Here is a 21,118-nt window from a genome sequence, read left to right on the forward strand (position 1 = left end):
AAGATAGTAATTCTCTAGTTGCAGTGGGTGGCAATGCCTACCCTCTGAAGAGCTGGCTTATGAATCCTTGTCTGAGTTTCTGGTCTAAATCTCTTGGTCATGCTGGGGTCACCACAGTGCATTTACTAGGCTGAAGTTGCAAAGTCCTCAGTGACCAGGCTGCCTGGTGCTTCCCTGTTAGAATTCAGTGTGCCAGACCCATGGCACCCTGTCTTTTCATGAATGGAATTCAAAAAGACACTTATATTTCCATAAATAAATTAAGAATTCAGTGGCTTCTTCTGGCTAATCAGGGCAGGCTGATAAACCTTGCTAGCTGTTTAATAAATGAATTGTGACTGATTACCTATTAATATGGACGCCTCAGGAATTCACCCTGGGGGAAGCAGAGCAGTGAAATAGAGAGGGGCATGGCCCCCTGGGAAATCAGGGCTTCATGTTTGCAGCTTAAATATCTCTGTGAAGTATCAATAAGGAGGTAATTGAATTTTGAACACAAACATGAGCGCCGGGTGGATGAAGGAGAGGGGGGCCCTGATCATCTCTTCATACCCCTTCATACTTCCCTCCCCTTCCCCTTAGAGACCACTCTAGTGAAGATAGATGCTAAATCCATTAAATAAAGATTAGACTGTGTCGTGGTAGAAAATGGCAGCTTAGCTAGATCCCTGGGCAAATTGGAACCTTTAAGCAATACAGAAAATTAAAATATACATTTTTAACAAGTGTGCTGTCGACACAGTAATAATGACTCTGTGGCTTGTGGGGTTTGCTCACCTTTCAGATCTGCTTTTGTTTGGTTATATCATTTGCTCTTGTTTTGAAACCAGCCTGCTTGGTCTCTCTGAAGCAGAGAAGACTTAGTAGAAAGAAGGTTATTTTCCCACCTTGCGTTCTTTGGCACTTTTTATTGGCTCTTATGCTTATAATAGTGTAGAAGATCAGTACTCTTGTATTTGAATATGAAAATAATTAACTTAGGCTCCAACACACTCAGTCGCATGTTCTGAAAAGTAGTTAGAAATAGTCTAGAGGAAGCATGGAGATGTAAATGTGATCAAACTTTTTAGAAATAGTTTTTATTTTCTAAGCACATGGCTTTGTTTTTTATTTACTCCAGATCAATTTTTCTGAATTCTACTCTTATGGGAAAGATTAGTATAGGGGTGTGCATTGTAAAAGGTCAATATTCTTTTTTGTCACACAGTGAATTGTAGAAACACAGCTGAGGTAGTGTTCAAGGGGTGACAGTGTTTCTTTATAATACTGTGCTAGACATAGAACACAACCAGGCCTTCTTCACAATCTCACATACCCTATTATCTGTTGCGGAAAGTCAACAGATCTTGGGTTTTGCAGGCAGAACCTCATATGCCTGTACAAATAGAGGACCAATTGCTATACTGAAGAGACTACTCCTCTTGCTTTTGCCCAGTAAAATGTTTATCCTACAGAACAAAATCCAAAATTTTCTGTTTAATTGTTTGGAACAAGAAATGAGCATAAACCAATGTTTCCCTGGAGAGAACTGTTGTTCCTTCCATCTAGAATTTTTTTTTTCTTTAGTCTAGATAGTTTTGAAAATGGAAAGAGAAAAAAATGATTTTGTGCTTTGTTGAATGTCTCAGTTTAAGACATATTAGGAGGAAACCCCAATACACTGAATTACAGTGGACTGAGACAATAGTAACATGGGGACTTCTGTCTGTTCTTGCACAACATCTCTCTGATAACACCACTTCCCTGTTTTCCAACTTCTCTCAAGTATTAGCAGCTGTGCCCAGTAAACCCTTGATGCTGCATCTTCAGCTTTAAAGGCTAAGAAGCAAACTCAGTGTTCATTTATTGTTTAAAAAGAACAGTAGATATTATTAAATATAAAAACGTATTAACACACACGTGTCATTCTAGTGACAGTAGTGAGCATATTTGGAATGCTTTGTCTTCCATTAACTTAGAGCTGCTTTCAGACATGGTTTTTTATTTGTTTTCCAAACTGTCATCTGCTTCCATATCCTAGCAATTTCATCACTTGTCTTTCGTGATGGGTGTTTTGCATTGGGAATGTCTGTATTCTTTCATCCAGCCGTGCATCTAGGAAGAAAAAAAAAAACTTTGTAAGCTGGTTTAGCCTCAAAGATTCTCATTCATGGTGTTGACACCAAATTGAAAAGGAACAGGTACCACCCCTTAGCTAAATTAAAGTAATTGATTGTGCATGTGCTGGAGCCTGTCTCAATTGAAGAAGCCAGATCTCAAGCCTCCTTTGGTAAGAGGAGATTACATCACTGGGTTTACTTTTGTTCAAGCATGTTGATCATGGGCTTCTTCTTTTTTGGGACTTCCTGGCCTTTGTTCTCCTTGCAAGGGGACAGCTCCTTTCCTGAACCCCACCCCTTTCTCTCCAGTTCTCAGTCTGCTATTCATAACACATCTAGTTTCCTTTAACCTTAGCTGGCCCCTTTCAAAGAAGTCCCCTGTACCTTGACAGCCTATATCCTTTTTTTCCTTATGCTACCAGCATTCCTTAGCCTTATTGTATCACCTATGCCTCTGCCTGTTTTGGAGATTTTTCTGTTCTCTTTTTCCTGCTTGTACACTTAGACTAATTTTCTAGCTCAGGAGTTTTCATTCCTTTGTATATCCCAAATTTAAAAGGAGACTCTTGCTAATTTTTTCTGTAACTTCTTCTGAAGGCAGGCATGTGCCAGGAGCCTCACAAGCTTATGGCTTTCCATATTAAGGCACTTAGTGATGCAACATTTTAATTAAATTAACCAGAATTCGTAAATTGTAGATAGACAGATTTTCCAGATCATCTCAATATGAGCTTTTATAGTGATCAACACTCTGCTGGTGTTTAATCCATCAGACTGCCATATGGAGTGTTGAAGAGTAGAATATCTGTTTATTAACAATTGTTGTTTTTTCACGTCAGCAAGTACGATTTTTGTATTTGAGGACCTAGGAGTGCAATCTGTTCCTGCATCTCTTACGTGAGTTATATCAACCTCATGCCAGACCTCGTTTCATGCCAATCCCTCTTTTTTTACTCAATTTAGGTGATCCAATAGGCAGTCTAAATGGCATAATAGAGCAAGAGGGTCATTCTACCAGAGTCTTCAGAAGTTCTTTGGTTATACTAGAACAAGGGGAATGTGTTCAGATGTCCTTTATGAGAAATTGCAGATATCCATATTGTCGGTGATTTCTGTGAATAGTTGAGACATATTTAGTAAAGCTTTGCAATTTGATTGACCATAATACATCATAATTCACAAAAGTCAGAAAATTGTTTGAGATCAAGCCTACATTTTATTCACTCTCAACAAGAATTAATAAATTCTTGTTCCCAAATCCTAGGATATCTGGTGTTGGACCACTCTAGGAATAGAATTTACTTGTCTCTTTAGAGCAGTTGTCTGTTCCATTTTATTGTGAAATACAAGTCTGTTTCTACTAATTTAGCTGAGTGAGTGTTTTCCATTGTTGGTCTTTCCAATGGGAAAAATACTCTTCAGGCAAGAGGAAAAAATCTGCTTGTATTGTGACGTTTTCATTGCTCTTCTCAGAAAGAAGTATTAGCTCTTCTAGAATGGGAGATGAGATTAGTGCAGTAAGTCCAAGCACGCAAGCCATAATTTAAATCTTCTTCCAGTTTTGATCTAACATTTATGGAATAAAACCTTTCCTATATATCCACACAGTGCTTATCCAAGTTTTTATAATATTATACCTTTCTCAGACTCTTTTACTCTGATCTTATCAAATCTTGTTCCACTCACAAAGATGAGCTCCATATTTTGACTGTGATCAAGATCTCCATACATTTTTACACATACTTCAGTATTGTATCAGACTGTTTTTCAATTTCTCTTTCTTGTCATGTTTTTTTCTTTGTTGTTCCGATGTTCTGTATATTGTGGGCTTTTACATGACTTTTGTGGTTTTGGATGAAAAACTTGCTGTTTGGCAGAATTGTCTTGACAAATCTGTCTGAATTTGCTGGAGAATTTACTCAAAGTAATTGGGGTTTATGCACAGTCGATGAATGTGGCAGGATTTAATAATGTTTTGCATGTGCCCCTTAAACCTCTTGAGCTCCTGGGATCATTCAAAACAGCCAGGTCCAGAATAGCCAGGTCCTCAGCATGAGCAGATTGTTGTTCTCCTGTATGTCTTCAGGCTTGAGAGAATCTTCAAGTCACAGCAAATTATTATGGTATCTCCCACCTCTTCTGTTTGAATTTAATAATTGTTTATGCTTTACACCCTCTATTTCTGCATAAGATCTAATAATCTTTTCCCAGAAAGGAGCTAAGTCTCATTGTCTTTTTTGTAATTTTGGATACTCTGTCACTTCAGGTAGTATTTTGGTAGGAATAATTTTGAGATCATGTGGTACACACTGTTCACTTCTAGAGAGCTGCTTATAAATCAAGAGTTTTCTTCATGAGAATGTGGGGGGGAAAAAAGAGGATTTATTTGATTTGGAAAGGTAGTGCAGTTGTTACTTTACATCTCTTCAATTGAAAAGATAAATTGAAAATTCCTATTGACTCACAACTCTGAAAAGAATGAGAGGGGGGGAAAATCATAAAACAAGTAATGGAAGCTAGTGAGATTAAAATTAGCAAAAATAAATGCTTTTTACATAATGAATTATTTGATATGGGACTTTCTGCACACTGGGATTTTTTTTTTTTTTGGATCAAGTACTTAGCAGCAATTGAAAAGGAATCAGGCAATTAAGTGGATAGTGAGAACATTTTTAGAGCAGAAAAAAATCTAAAATGAAATAGGAAATATCAGCTGCTTCAGGATATAAAACAAGCACTTAAGAAGAGGAGGAATCCTTCAGTAATAATTATTCCATATGTCTTCATGATGTGGCTCCCTAATTTATCTTTTCCTGTGATGCTTCTGATCTTGGCTGCAGTCAGGCAGGATATCTGACTGGGTAGATTACTGATCTGCCGTGCTCTATCAATTCCTGTGTTCATTTACAGTTTTTATGACTACAGAGCACAGAGATTCTTGTTTAGCAGGAAATAACATTTCTACAGTCTCTTTTAGCAACTAGTCATAGATCCTATTTATAGATAGGATTTTATATACAAGATTTTGGTCACTGGTATAGAATGTAAATTCTGAGCATACTCTGAGTTACATCTCTTGAGAGAGCATCCTTATTAAACCTTTTTGAAGGTGTCCCTGGTGGCAGCTCCATAGAGCAGGTGGCCTGCATGGCACAGGCACACAGAGTCAGGAGCCTGTGTGTTTTCAGACCATATAATCTAAAAATCACTCAGCCTCTTTTGGTCTCCTGGGGATATGATGACGATGACACAAGACTCTTATGCTAAAAACTAATTGCTAACCTGCAGAGGACGTCATTCAATACAAATCCCAGCAGAAAAGGGGTGGGTGATGGATGTTTCTGGGTAGCAGGCCAAGCTATGATTTGGTTTTCAACAGATAGTTCTCTGGGTTGCCCCATTTTCATGTCTAGTACCTGACTTTTATGTGAAAATAAAAAGCATATTAATTAAAAAAAAACCCCTCACAATTTATATTTATTAATGTATGCATCTAAAACTGAAAGGAGCAAACAGTTCCTTCCCTATCTCAGGGCATAAAATGCCCTCACTCTTACCTATGGTACTTGGGTTTCCTGGAATGTTAAGCAAAGCAGTGGGTAGGTAGAAGGTTAAAGGCAAGGCAACAGTGTTGAAAAGGAATACAATAAGTAGTATATGGAAAAGGAATGTGGGACTGTGTATACATCTGTTGATTGAAGCATGGCCAGAAGATCCAGGGAAGTGATGCATCTGCATCTGCAATGCCACATCCAGTGGTGTCCTCCATGCCCGAGCATGAAGAAGACATTGGTAAACTGGAGTGAGTTCAGTGGAGGGCCACCAGGATGGTCAAGGGCTGGAGCACTTGCCCTGTGAACAGAGGCCAAGGGAGTGGAGAATTCAGCATGGAGTAGAGGTGATCTCACAGGGACCTGATAGCTGCCTGCTAGAATATGCAGGGAGGTTATTTGAGAAGATGGAGTCAGGCTGTGGGAGGACAAGTGACAATAATTGTAAATTGATGCAATAATGTTTCTGACTGGAATCAAGAGAAAACCTTTCCAGCATGGAACAGTCAAGTATTGGAAGAATTGTCAAGAGAGTTTGTGCAGTCTCCATCTGTGGGTGTTTTATGGCTTGACTGGATAAAGCCTTGAGCAGTCTGTCTGTTCTGGACAGAACATTAACTGGAGACCTGCCAAGGTTCTATCAAATCTGATTCTCTACAATTTTCCTCATGTGATAATGTACTGTATACCTTATTTGATCTGTTCTCTTCTGGTAGATTAAATTTTTGTCACTAAGCACATTTTCCTTGTATCCTCATTTTATTATACCTCTTCTACTCTGCTGTACCTTCTTAACTCTAAGTACATCTAAGTACTCTAAGTACATCTGGTAGTTCCATTGTCTTCAGAGTTCTCCTAACTTACAAAGTTTCTTCAGTGCACCTCAACCCTCAGAGGAGTGCTTCCAGTCACCAAATCTATGGAGACTCTTCATGGCCATTTTCATAGCAAAGCAGAGTCACTGCCTTCTGCTTTCCTCTCTGAACTGTCTTGTAGAAGGCTTGCTGTCTGCTTTGCTGCAGTGCCTCTGTTCTTTCTTCTAGTAGTGGATGAAAACCAATTCTGTGCTCATTAAAAGATAGCAGTGTTGCTGCATTCAGCTTTCATAAGAGGAGTACCTAATGGTAGATACGGCCTCAGACCAGTGGTATGCATGGACTGTAAATAAACATGAAGGGATTTTTGGAAGCAGATGAATACCAAAGCTTACTGGTCTACTCTCAGTAGCCCTTCTGGAGAAAAAGGGAAAAAAAAAAAAAAGATTTTTTTGTTTTGTAATGATGTTTTGTTTGGCTTTATTTCTGGATTTCAAAATACTGGAGTTTCTTCTGGCCTCTACTCTCAGGAGATAGCTTCAACTCCAATGCCCTCTGTATTTCTTGGATTTTTTTATATTTTCTTAAAAACTCATTGATACTAAAAGCATGAGGATGTTTATGAAAAATGTTCTCACATTTCCTTGTGGGTCTGGGAGGGTATTTTTGGGTATGTCTTTTACACTTGCTTTTGCAGTTAAGCCTTATCTAGTTGCCTTTAAACTCGTTAGCAACTAAATTGTAATAATTGTAGCAGAACCTACATTATTTAAATTTTAATACCCATTCCAAATAGCCTTGAGTATATTACAATTTGATTATCAAGTAGGTCAGATTAACACTAGTCCGTAAGAACAGTTTTCACTATTCATTCAAACTTGACTCTCCTAGCATTTGGATGCTGTAAAACCTGTAACATTTTTAAATGAGTGCATTTCCTCAGGTGTCTTGTGACCAGCTTGCAGTTAGCAAAGATGGTTTTGAATTTCCTGAATCGTCTTCTGTCTCTCAAGATACTCCTCAGCTCAGGGTATTGCTGCCAGAAGAGTATTGTAGGGGGCAGAAAACATGAAACTTACCAAATTAAAAGAACTTAAATAGTATAACTATACCTTAAAATGCTGGAATAAAGCAAGCAGTGAATATACTGGGAAGGTTTGAGGATAGTAATAGGGTAATAGTTACATGAAGTACCTTTGATTCACACAAAGGAAAGAATAAAATGATGGAGACAACTGTGAAGGTTTTCTTCTGCAGCCCACAAACTGCATATTGCTGTTCTTCCATAATTCTGTCTTAAAAAAGCCTGATAATTTGACCTTGGAATGCTGAGATTTCAGTCATTTGCATATATTTAGCCATACAGACTTTTTCCTTGGATTTTTGGAAAGTTTGGAAGTCTTCTATGTTATGTCATGTGTTTTATCATACTCATTGCAAAAGTAATCTTTGTTTAGTTCATGTGTAAATCAAATAGTATTTTTCAGTCAAAACCCATGAATCTTCATAGAGACCTTCAATACTGATAATGCACTGTTCTGTCAAGAGCTGCAGTCATCTAAACATAAAAATGTTTCAATAAGGATTCTTGGGGCTAGAAAACATTTTCAAGATTTAGACTACTCTTTAAAGACATACTTCTCGACAAATAAATACAGACTACCATATTATGAGCTTCTTTGATTTAGGTATCTCTTTCCATTAAGTTTGTTGGCAGAAGTTAAATTTAAAAATTCAGTTCTATTTCACAGTTCAGGCCATTAGCTAACCTATTGACAAGGGCTAGTTTCTACCTTTTGGAGGTCAAGGAAGCCATTCTTCATCCAATGCTGCAAGCTTCCCTGTAAACAAGCCTTGATGCCTTCTGATTGGATTTGTGTGCCCTGGCTTGCATAACCATACAGCTTGTATCCCAGCGTTATTAGCCAAAAGGAATATAGGGACTTACATAATCATTACACGATTATTTTTCAGTAACTGTACTGTAAATATGTAATTCTCTCTGTTCCTAATAACTCTTAATCTCTTTGTTTCTATTGGCTCATGGGCTCAGATTTGGCTGTGGCCTCCATGCCCTGGCCACTGATGAAACTTGAAAAAATTGTTACTCTCAGGGCTCACCTGCTTTGCTCCCAGCAGCAAATACGTGTTCCCCAGTGCAGGCAGGGGCACTGCACGGTGGTGCATTGTGTTGTGGGAGCGTGCACAGCACTTCTGCCTCCATTCCTTCTGAGAAGGGCCCATTCATCTTTAGAAACCTTTCATACCTGGCTCTGTGTGTATGTTCAGCACAGACCTCTTTGCTGAGCTTCTTTGTGTGTTTTATGCCTGAGAATTCTAGTGCAAAGTTTTGATCTCATTTCTGCATGTTTTTTGAGAAAGATTCTTGAGATCCTTTGGTGAGAAAATCTGAATTATCAAGAACTTTTGATCCACTGCAGGTGTTGGAAACCAGGAAGAGATTGTTTTCCTTTTGGTACAAGCAAATAGAAAAAGGCTTTTTAGAGTGCTTCTTGTAAAAACATGGCCCTATTCTGCTGTTTAGTTGTGGTATCTGTGGGATTTGGTGGTCAGCTCTCTCCCAAGTTGTAGTTCTTCCGGTGGTAACTTATGCTAATAACGTACCTTTCAGGTATATTTGAAAATAGCCGCAACTCTGATGCAAAACTGCTTTTCTTGCTGCTTTTAATATTAGAAGTGTAACTCTTTTTTTTTTTTATTTCAGCCTTACAAAATAATTGAAAATAATTTTTCTGTGTTTAATTAGCTTCATGAGTCAGTGCCTAGTCTTAGATCTTAACATTTTTGGCATGCAAAATTTTCTTGTGTGTTTGACCTTGGCTTTATTCCAGAATAAATATTTTAAGCTGCTAGTTGTGTGTATTTTTTTTTTTTTTCATCTTTGGTCTGAGTCTAGGGGGCAGACATAAGGAGCACTGAAAGAAGTGAAGTGTATAAACCACAATTAGAATTGCAGTGCACAGGTGTCTGTAGATCTTACATAATTGCCAAGCTATTTGTTTCTCAAATGATAGGGGCTTTGGGAGTATATTTTGGAGAATAAAGGGAGCAGAAGGCATGTTAGGGTTATGGGTTTGGTTGTTTGGGGTTTTTAGTTTCCTGTTTTTTCAAATCCTGCTTTAAATTCTTCCAGACTTGATACATTTGATATCTTTACAGAACCAGCATATTGAATGGTTGAAAGTGATCTACTGTGACTGGCAATGCAGTTTATAACTGCCTTCAGAGAGGAATCAGCATTGAAGAATAAAAATTCCTTGCATAATAGCTTTTCTTTGAGCATCAAATTAGGTCTTGTGGTTTAAAAATCTGAATGCCAGCATTGAAAATAAGATGACTTGTAATAATATTAAAAAAAATGACTTTTGCATCAAGGTTATGGGTGAATTCTGCTGCAGGCCCTTGAGGATCTTTTTGGAAAGAGAGGCATCTTAAATCTCTATTCTAGTCATACACAAAATATTATTGCAATGAAAAAATCGTGATGTGAATAAACAGCAGCTCACAGTACAGGATGCTCGATGTATCAGGAGTCCTAGTGTTCACTGTATTTTGCAATTTAATGCACAATATTTTTTTAATTCTGTATTTGTGTATGCACCACTCACTGTGCTGGATCTGTATTCTTGGGATATGAGGTTCCATTAAAAAATAAATAATAATCGCAGCCCCCACTCCCCCCACGTGCACTCATTTTCTGTAATATGGTAATGATATCACCGTAGCAGTAATTACGGGTCATCTTCATTTCTTTCATCTCTGCTGGTTCTGATGGCTTCATTCCTTTGACGGAGAAGATTTGGCTCTGGGTGCTGTGATTATTTTGTTAAGCATTATTCGAATAGACAGGAGTGAGAGAAATTAATCAATCCAAATGCAATTAGCATCATGTTTAACCCAGTGATGGACGTCTCAAGGTGAAACAGCCAGGGGAGTTTCAGACATTATTATTCAATCCAGTGGCTCTTATCTAAATTATAATCAAGAGTTTTTTATTGGCTTTGCAGAGAGAAGATGTAACTCTTTCCCTGCTTTGGGGGTCAAAGGGATCAGATCTTTGGTCGTACAAGATACTGGCTGCAGGTATCTCCTAGAATTGGGAGGTACTGTAAAAGTTTGCTGTAATATCAGGGTCACTTGGGACAAATTACCTGCACATCCTAATATCTGTGGCCTGGAACGTAAGTGTAGCAGCTCCCTGGTCATTGGCAGGGTTGTCTTTGCCCCTTGCATTTCATTGACTGAGTTTGCCCATCTGAATGTGAGTAAATACTGTTTGTAGTGTCTCTATGAACATCCCAGTTTGCAACTGACTGCAAACAGAATGATAACCTCCTTGCAAGGTAGGGAAATCTAGTTAGGAGAACAAGGGAAATGATTCTACAGGGAAGGAATCAAATTTTTCTTAGAGTAGATATAATTTTAGTATTTATTGATAGCAACAATAACATTTTTGAGTATTTATTAATCTGCAGCAGATCTGTTGTCACTGAATCATCCTGAATGATTCTCTGAGATCTCTTATCAGGTATAAGAAAAAATATGAGTACTATATGTGGAGAAAAACAAGGCGGAAAGAGGTCACATGAGGCTTTCACAATTCGGGAAGGCATCGGTATTTGATTACAATTCTTAAGGCTCTAGCTAACACTCACAAAAGTGTTTCAGTGCTTTAAAACTTTGTCAGTCTCAGCTATTTGCCACTTCTCTGTCAGAGAGGACTGTTCTCATAGCATACTGGGAGGAGCAGTCCATGTGCTCACCTGCTCCAATTCACAGCCTGGTTTTGTGCAAGTTTTACCTTCTTTGGCACTTCTAAACAAGCCATGCCAGACTGTGAAGTACAGCTGACATAAGGACACATTCTGCTTTCTCATTCACCAAGGGGAGGACACTGATGTTTTGTACCAGAGGGGTGTTATTATTTAAAAATGCTGCAGGCAAGACTTGACAGCTCATCTTTCAGATTCTGAATTCTAGCACAGTTGCTGAATCCTTTTGCATACATCTTGTGCTAGCTTTGGCTGGGGTAGAGTTAATTTTCTTCACAGTGGCTGGTATGGGCCTGTGTTCTGGATTTGTGCTAAACGAAGGTTGATAATAGAGAGATGGTTTTGTTCCTGGTGAGAAGAGCCAAGGTCTTTTCTGCTTTTTGTACTGCCATGCTGGCAGAGAGGCTCGAGGTACATGGAAGGTTGGGAGGAGACACAGCTGGGACAGGTGATCCAAACTGACCAAAGGGATATTCTAGACCACATGACATTGTGCTCAGTGTATAAAGTGGGGGGAAAAGGAGGAGGTGAGGGATGATCAGAGTGGCCATGTTTGTCTTCCCAAGTCACCATTATGTATGATGGGGCCATGCTCTCCTGGAGATGCTGAACACCTGCCTACCACAGGAAGCAGTGAATCAATTCCTTGCTTTCATTTGCTTTCTCTTGTTAAACTGGCTTTATCCTGACCCACAGATTTCTCAGCTATACCCTTCTGATCCTATCCCTGATTCTGCTAGTGAAGGAGTGAGCAAATGGCTGCATAGGCCTTGGTTGCTGGCTGAGGTGAAAGCACAGCAATCTGTACTGAAGCTGTGATCCCATCTGTAAGGTGGTAATTAAATCACTATATGTTTCAAGAATATTGTAAGGCTTGATAAACTTTGCAAGTGCTTTGATACTGATTACTGAGAGATGCCATGGTAATGCAAGCTTATTCCACCTAGAGGTTTATGCTGATTCTGTTGTCTTAGCTGAGGAATGTGTTTCAGGAGTGTTAGGTGATTGCAGTGATCTTCAGTGTCAATGTAACAGTTCCTGAAGCACAGCTTGGAGTGCCTGCATGTGCCAGTGTGCCTCCAGTGAAGGTCACTGACCTTGTTTTCACTAGCCATGGCTCTCCTGAGATGGCAGTTCAACTATCTCTGAAACTGGGCTTGGGGTAGCATTCACTGGTAAGTATTTGTCAAAGGCCAACAGTCTTCAACTAGCAGCTTGTTTGACACTTATATTAGGAAGCAGCCAGCAGGTAGCAGAGTAATTGAAGCTCTTTCCATGAAGAAAGAAGTGTGAGCTGGTGGCAGGTGGTCATAAGATTTTGAGGGTCTGGTTTGAGCTAGATCTGCAGGGACCAGATTCTATCTCTCTGACAGAACTTCAGACTATGTTGTCTGGGTAAAAATATTCTCTTGGTCTTGTCTGTCATATGCCTTTTTTCTCTTTGAGAGCTGTTCAGTAATAATGTCAATCTTAAATATTTTTGCTGGTTTTAAATTACCTTTTTGCCTTCAACTCTCATCCCCGACTTATTTTTTTGTTTTCCTTGAACATGCAATATTAGTTGAGCCCAACTGAAAGGTGTGACTTTGCAGTTGGCTTTCACAGGTTCAGTCAAGTAAAACTACTACAGTCGTTCACAGGCAGATTTCTCTTAAGCCTTTTTTATGTCCTGCCAACTAAGAAACAATCATTGTGTCTTCTTATCCTGACATTCTATCTCAGCACATAAGAAACCATTTCTGGTGCAACAGATTCTTGTAATAGAAGGCTAAAAACCAAAGAACTGTTCTGCTGTCTTTCTGCAATTCATATGCTTTGCCATGAAATGGTAATTTGCATTGACACTGCTTCAGAAATAAACCTTTCTAGTTTTGTTTTCTATGTAGTCCAAGGACACAGCAGTATTTTGAGGGTGCATGATTAGTACTTTAAAGGAATCCTTCCATGCTGAAAAACAAGTTCTTTAGCTACCGTAAGTGCAACTGCGTGAGAGGAATAACTGATAAGCTAACGAAGTATAACAGTGCCTAAAACAGCCTTTTTGTAGGCAAGAATGTAGCATTCAAAATGTGACACTACAAGTAATTTCAGAGATAAAAACATTAATTGTATTTCTGGGTTTTATTAGTAGCATGACCTGTAGATTTCAGCAAAGCTACATTTTCAGGTCAGAGAGGGATCACAGTCAAATTTGTCCCATAAGTTGTACATCTGGGAGAGAAGCTAAGAAGTGCTTCTCTAGCAAGTGACTTCATATTAAAGTATCTATAATTTGAAGATACTTGTGGGCTTTGTTTTGAGATTTTTAGATAAGCCCAGAAGTGGTAAGCAGTGAAGGTATAATGTTCATGATGAATGTGTGATAAATACAGTTTGTCACTTATATCTTTTACATAGACTTTATCCCCAGGTGTGTTGTAGATATACTTAAGTGTATATTATGTTTAAGAAGTGTGCAAGGATGTGTGTTACTTAGGATTCTCTGGGATGAAAGTTGCTTATATAAGTCACTGATTTCCTTGCTGATTTTAAAGCACTAAATCCTTCCATTATTTCCTGGCTATCCAGACCTTATGACACAGTATGTCCTGTGCTGTTGTATGTGTGAGAAGGCTTTTTATGGGGAGCAATCAGGCTGGACCCCAATCTCCAGGGCAGTGTTTTTTTTCTAATTAAATTGTCAGTAGAAGGAATATCCGGAACAGCAGTTTTCATTTTCAATCGAGGAAAAAACATTATGAGTCTTTGTCATTTGATTAAAAGTTACTTAACCTTTAAATTGCTACAGATGTAAAGATAGCTCTGAGTTTCCAATGTAATCGCCTCCAAGTTAAAATCAGGAAAATCTTTGTGTAATGAAACCCATATGTCATAGTGAAAGGATGCAAAGCACTGGCAGAGTGGGCTGCTCTAGCAGGAGATTCTGCACCCAATCTTGTTAACCAGGACTGCTTTTGGTAATCCCTCATCTCCTCACTTGTAGGAAATCAATCTGTACCACTGAATCTTTTCAACCAGCAACTATAAAATTTACTGTGGAGAGGCAGCTTGGGGACAATTGTAGTAAAAATGGAGCCTGAGGCAACAAGGCTAAATGTGGGATTGAGGGATTGAAGTTCTAAAGAGAAGATTATATTAAACCTTATTCTGCTCCCCTATCAAGTAGAAATATCTCTTCCTCCTTTCAACCCCAGCCTTTCCTATGCAGTACCTGTTCTTGAGATCTGCTTGGCAGATCTTTGCCAGGCAGCAAACATAATCCCTACAGTACAGTATTCTCTGTTAATTATAATAGCCTTATAACATTTTTCAATACATTTATCTGAAGGAGTTTATTCAAGCACTACTTCCAGAGCAACCAGTGCTATTATCAACCTAAAGTGTTTTTTTCTGTGGAGTTCAGTGTCTTCCTTCTCCCTAGTAGGTGGGGTTAATTTGTATCCAGGCTATTGCGATGGTATCCATTGTTGATTTTCCTATTGTAGTAGATGCACAGCATAGGCAAGGTTGTAAATCGTGACTTGTCATGCAGATTCATGTTTCTGTTTTGTGCTGCGCAGCCTCTGTAGTGTTTGTCTGCTGGTACAATGAAACCTTTGCTCAAACCCTCTCTTCCCTTGAAGTCCATGGTTTAAACTACCATTGTAAAGAAAAAATCCCTGAGGTTTTCACTATAGTTTTGTCCAACCTTTTAATTAAAAAACCCACCTCTACTATTAAAATGGCTTCTGCTGGTCCCTTGGGTAGTTGCTTAAAGCTGGTTTTACCATCTCTCTTAGCCTGCAGTCGTATTTGGAATGTGGGCGATGGTTTCTTCATTCACAAGCTCTTCCCTCACTCCAGCAGGCTCCATAAGACCCCAATGGAAATTATATTCCTATTATTAAGAATTCATTTCTCAGAAGCAATACTGAGCAGAGAAATCAGTTTAATATTAGAGCCTTTTACTGTGCAAAATCCATCAAATCATACTCCAGTGCAGATTAAAAAGAAACAAAGGTGAAGCAATAGCCAAGATGTTTGAATGCCAGCACCATGTAGTAAAAATTTGGCCTGTGTTTACCAGGAATACATTGAACTGTGGTTCTTGGGCAAGTAAGAGAAGCAGCTGAAGCAGGGAAGGCAAGATTGTTAATGTTTGTGGAAACTTGCCCTTAGTTTGGCTGTGGTTTTTGTGTCAAATGAGGATGTTACTTCCTGGCTATTTTCATACATATACAAAGATAAAAGGTCCTTTTTCTTTCTCAGTTTGGCATCATATCTTTAAAAATAAAGCCTTGCTGCAAGCCTGAGTCTGTGAGGAGGCGAGGAATACAGAATAGCAGAAGGCTGTCTCCTGCTCCTAATGGGATTTTGTAGCAGCATGTGCGAGTTTGTTTCAGAAGTCAGAAATGAACAGATGTTGGTATAAATTACCTCTGTGTCTGATGTCTTGCAAATTAAAAGCGCGGTTGGCATCACTAAACAATTTCACCAGGTTGGGGGGGGAAGCGGGTGGTGATTATTGTAGCAGGTCGGTAAGAATCTTTAAGCTGCAGCAGAACAGGATAGCAAGGATAAAGGAATGAAGAATAAAATGAGAGGTCTGTGAATTAATCAGAAATGTTAACATCTTCGATGACAAGTGAACAGGCAGGCACGTGCTCTGGAGCAGCCTCCAACCCACAGTAATTTCACTCAGCACACAGAAGGAGTCTATGCTCTCTGCCTGATTTATAGAGTGCAGCCCTCTTTGGGGGAACAGAATTGTCATGCATTTGTATATCTCCTGGATGGGACTTGCACTCTGGAAAACTTTCTACTTTATCAACTACAGTTCAGTTTATGTGGTTTTCTCATTAAGAGTGTTTTAAAACCATACACTATTGTTGGAGCAAGCCAGGGAGATGTTAAAGAACTAAGAATCTATTCCAAACTGAAAATTTAAAAATATTTTAGTTTTATTTAGTCATATTCTTTGGGCATAACAACTTAATTCCTGACAAAGGACCAGTCCTCTCTGTTCTTCAGCAGCACCTTCTATCCCTGTGTCACTTCAGCAGCACTTAAAACATACAGGTTATCTTAGGGTTAGGGAGGTAGAGGTACAAATGAGTACTTTTGTGGTAGCTCATGCTGTGCATCAGAAGCAGGATCCCAGGGATATAACTCACATCTGGAGGCATGAGGCAAGAAAATAGTGCAGTGATGAGCTTGAACCTCCAGCCAGTCCAAAGCATGTTCCATTCAGGACAGTAGACTTTGCAGCCTACAGGTATCAGTATGTAACAGACAGGTTATATACTTTTAAATACAATTAATTGTTTTACAAGGATTTTGCTGATGACAATACCTCATGATAAAAATTTTTATAAACAGATTAGAATGTAGCAATTTAAAGAAGAGGCTTTAAGACACAAATTCTAACTTTTATGTAAACAATAACAAAATGTCTTTATCTGAGTGCACTCTGAGTATTGTAAGCTGAACATTTTTATTACATTTCAGTTCTGTTCTGACAGATAATCAGTAATGTCAAAAGAAAACCCAACAACAAACCCACCTCCAGTTTTTATGCTAATCTTAATTTCTGATGTTTGTCTCAGTAGAGAAGTCAGGAGTTGAATGGATAAAACAGAAAATTAATTCCTTTCTCCTTCTAGACTGTCTTCGAGACTAGGTGTGGGAAACATACATGTTTTCAGCATTCCTGTGAATAAAATTTTCCATGTTTTGATGCCTGCCAGTCCAGCACACAGCTTACACCTTTACTGAAAAGAGATGGAGGGGGACCAGTGGGAAGATTGTCTTTCTCCAGGCCTCAATTGCTAATGGTGCTGTCTTTGATGCATTGTATTGTTATTGCAAGACAAGAATAGTATGAGGGCTGCTCTGCCAGTTTGTGAGCTTGTGAGTTCTCAAGTCAGAAATGTCTCATGCAGAAAAGTGGCTGTGTAAACCCTGCTGTAATACAGCTACCAGAGATTGATGGTACCAAGAGTGAGAGAGAGACATATAAGCCTTGCCTTGCTGTATTAAACATTGAAGGACTGACAACACAGAGAGAAAGAGACCAAAGCTCTATAAACTTTACTTTATTACCCTATCCATAGATGAACTACACTGAAGGAATATAAACCCCATTATATTACAGCATCCAGGGTCTGACACTGCTGAGAGAGAGAAAATGCTGCCTAATTTCTGTTGAAGATCACACCATCCAGGGACCAATAATCCTGAAACAGAGAAAGAGAGAGTTCCATAATCTCTGACAGATTATAACATGCAGGAACAATTGTGCTGAGATAGAGTGATGGAGATTTGGATTTCACCATTCAGAGATGGATAGTACAGGGAAAAGGAGGTGCTGCAATAGCATAATGCAGTAGGAATAGAAAGCATAGATTGTATGTAATGAGACAGCCTGTGCGAATTATTGCTGAGTTTAGAAGGTTCCAGACCCTGCCTGCATTTGTAGCATGTCAGGAATTCAAGCTGAAATGCAGTTTTATTTATTTTCCACTTTAATAGATAAATAAAATAATTCTTAGTTTTGGTACAAGCACAAATCTAAATGAATTTCTTTTCCTATGGTTAGAATATGTTATACAATTATACAGCTTATACAATTGTTTGAGTTTCTTGGCTTTTTAAAAAATGCTGATTTCTTTTTCCTCTCTTTTGATTTCAGCTAGAGAAATGACTCGAGGGAAATTCCTGAACATCCTAGAGAAACCCAAAAAGTAGCTGCATCTAACATTTGGATGAAAATACCCCAACTAAGTCATTTTATGCACTGCAGATCCTGATGAAGCCCAGAAATCTAAGAAGAACAAAGCTCTTGCTCTAGACCTTCAGAAGCAAGCATCTCTTTTTGCTTCCACAGCTCTCATCTCTTTATGGGGGAAATGTACAATATGCCCAGGTCATAGGGACTGCAGTTGGTTGCATTGGAATTCGGACTTCATCTGACCACAGGATGTCCAACAGGAGGACATGCTGTGACACAGTTAGCTGTTTCAATCAAAGTGAACAGCCAGTGTCCTTATTCAGCTGCTCTCAGGGGTAGCCTGTTTGAGGTGCACAGCAGATCTGGCATTGGCCAGTGTTCATTATGAGGTCTTGTCTTTTGTCTTAGATGCCTTGATTTCCTGTGTGTGATGTCTGTGCTGAAGGATTTGAGCATAGTTTGGGGTGTAGATCTACCAGGAGCTCTGGCTGAGCAGGAGCACATACTTTTAGTGTAGAAGCAAAGTGCAGTCTCTGCATTCGATTCCAGTTGCCCATTGCCTTCAGAGAAGCACATCTGGTACCCCGAGGAAGAGCTCCAGACCGTCGGTGTGCCAGGAGCTTCATGTCACCGCTGAGTGGCTCTCTAAGTGAAACTGAAACTAACAGACCACAGGATTAAGAAGTGTTACTGTCTCATGGAAGGTACCCTCACTGAAGCTTTGGCCAGTACACAAAGAAACAGCTTTGTTATTCCTCTTCAGTTCTTTGCTTTTTGCAGGGCTAAAAACTGGAAAGAGTTCTAGAGTTGAAAGATGGTAGTGTTTTCAGCTATCACTCCAAGAAGTTGCATCAGGACTGTTAGCCACATTGTGAAGATGGTCTGCCTATACAGGATCTCAACGTTTCTGAAAATAATGTTTTGTGGTATATTTAATTGCTTATAAACCAGCACCTCAAAATTTTCTTCTCCTACAAAACCAGAATTTTTAAGATAGAAACTTCTGTGAGCTGCTTCCTTTCAGAACTCTGATTCTGGTTTAATGTCTTTTTCTTCTGTTCATGCACTGCTACATACTCCCTATACCCCTTGGAAGAGGTATAGAGCATGTTCAGACTTTTTGTTTTATTTAAGAGAATTTTTTTTCATTCCATCCTTTTTCCTTTTCCTTGAAAAAAACATTTTAAGCATTAGCTCTTTTTTAGGCTACAACAGGATACATGTTCTTTTTAGGATACATGTTCTTGTTTAGGCTACAACATAATGTTGAAACATAACATAATGTTATTTTTACTATGCAGGCTTTTCAAAATGTGTAATTTCTCAGGCTGTAGTCACATAGGAGGGGAGAAATTATTTGGAAATAATACATGTAACAGGCTGTCCTTACAGCACTGCATTTTTCTGGCTTTGCAGAGAGAGAAGACTCTTTTTGAGTGTGTGTGCAATAAAGAGGGGGAGATTTTCTGGATCAAATAGACTTCTGAGTTTTACTGAATTGCTGGTGATGCTTTGGTTTACAGTCTGTGTTTTTTTGTTACTGCCAGTGAGAACTAGGCTTGTTTTGGACTGCTCTGGTTAACTAAGTTTAAGTAGTTAAATCCTACATCCTGGAAGAACCCTGCACAAATGTAGAAATATCAGGAGCCTGATTTAAGGCTTAACAGAGTTATTTCTGTCCTTCACAGTTTATGCAGGGCTGAGCTTAACAAGAACTCCATCCCTTGAGAACATGAGAATTAAGACAGATAAATGAGAAGCTGAAAGTGCTAGTTCAGGAACAGAAAAAAAACTGATGGTGCAAACTGATGTTGATGTAACTTTAAGCGTTGAATTATAGATTTGGATGAAAATTTAAGTTTGTATACTATATATGTAATATATGTACATATATATGACATAATGGGATACTTCATCTGTATCACCAGTGTTTTATTGAGGTTTCTTTGTCCAACACATTAAGGAATTGAGATCTGAAAGCAGGATATAAGAAAATATATGAAAGCCTGTCCTGGAAGTATATATGTATCTTCTGACATGTGCAGTAAGAAATTTCAAACTCTAGGTGGTTTAAAAAAAAAATAATTTTTTTTTGTTATACACAGTAATCATCTTCTATAGGGCAGCCATTAACATATGCTTTAGAATAGTGATATTTTTTGATTTTGTACTTATCATCTGTAGAGATGAGTAAATTATGCTATGTTTTATTGACAATATTTATATGTATTTTTGTGTGTTAGCCAGAGAATTTTTTTCTGTCTGTTATTGCTTTTTGGTTTAATAATATGCAAGTGCAAACCTCAGAGATTTGTCTGGGTTTCCAAAATGGCTCTCTGAGATGCGAAAGCTTTTGCTTAGCCACTTAGGCAATATATTCCTCAGGCTCTTCTTCACTTATCTGCATGACATCTACTCAAGGTTTGGCCTGTGGATGTTCCATTTCCATCAGTAAATAAATATTTGTAAATATCCAAATGCTACTAAGGGTTCTCGTACCCTTTCGAACACAATTTTTTCCTTCAGTTCTATCCTTCCTGAAATCCATATTATTACCTATCTGTACAAGAAAATCTGAGTGACTTTTTATTACTGATGGGAATGAAGAGTTTAAGAAAATCAAGATTTGGTAATATTAATCAAGCTGATGCATTCTTTTATAAAGTGTTTTCCTGTATTGGTATATTACTGTGAGTTTCTGGGATGTAAACTCAGTATTTATTTGGTTCCTTTTAAATGCCAGTGTTACACACATTCAGTTATAAAAGCTATTCACTTCAATCTTGGACTATCAAATGCTTTGCTATCTAATCCCACTGAGAAGAAATTCCTGTTTGTTATGTGAATCGCTATCAAAATAAAAGTCTGTGTGCACTGGCAATTGAATAATGTGATATTCCATTCAATTCAGTGTTCTGCCATTACAAAATCAACAGTTTTGTAATGGTCCTGTAACTCACAGTTCTGAACTTTGATTAATATTTCCCTCAAAAAGATACCTAGGAATGACAGATTAGTGAATATGGACTAATCTATCTTGGAGGTAACATTTGAACCTTATTCTGGTTTTACTGATTTTTATGTAACAATGCAAGGTGCTATTACAAGTCAAATCACAAGCCAGTCTTATCTGTAATCTTCTCTTTGCTTA

At 38.4% G+C, this 21,118-nt stretch overlaps 1 protein-coding gene across 3 annotated transcripts in view; it reads left to right on the forward strand.

Annotated features, from left to right (window-relative positions):
* LIN52 (lin-52 DREAM MuvB core complex component) overlaps nucleotides 1–20,848 on the forward strand; it is a 39,666-nt gene extending 18,818 nt beyond the window's left edge. For 2 of the 3 annotated variants that reach the window (XM_085580542.1, XM_021542753.4), the window contains exon 6: nucleotides 17,929–20,848. In XM_085580542.1, coding sequence (XP_085436668.1) covers nucleotides 17,929–17,984 — 56 coding nt within the window. In that variant the 3' untranslated portion in view covers nucleotides 17,985–20,848. Of the gene's footprint in view, nucleotides 1–10,493; nucleotides 10,570–17,928 lie in introns of all 3 variants that reach the window. The other variant, XR_014955696.1, reaches the window with a different exon arrangement.
* Nucleotides 20,849–21,118: the final 270 nt, after the last annotated feature.

Source organism: Lonchura striata, chromosome 5 (genome assembly GCF_050655825.1).
Source record: "Lonchura striata isolate lonStrDom1 chromosome 5, ASM5065582v1, whole genome shotgun sequence".
NCBI classification, from domain to species: Eukaryota; Metazoa; Chordata; class Aves; order Passeriformes; family Estrildidae; genus Lonchura; species Lonchura striata.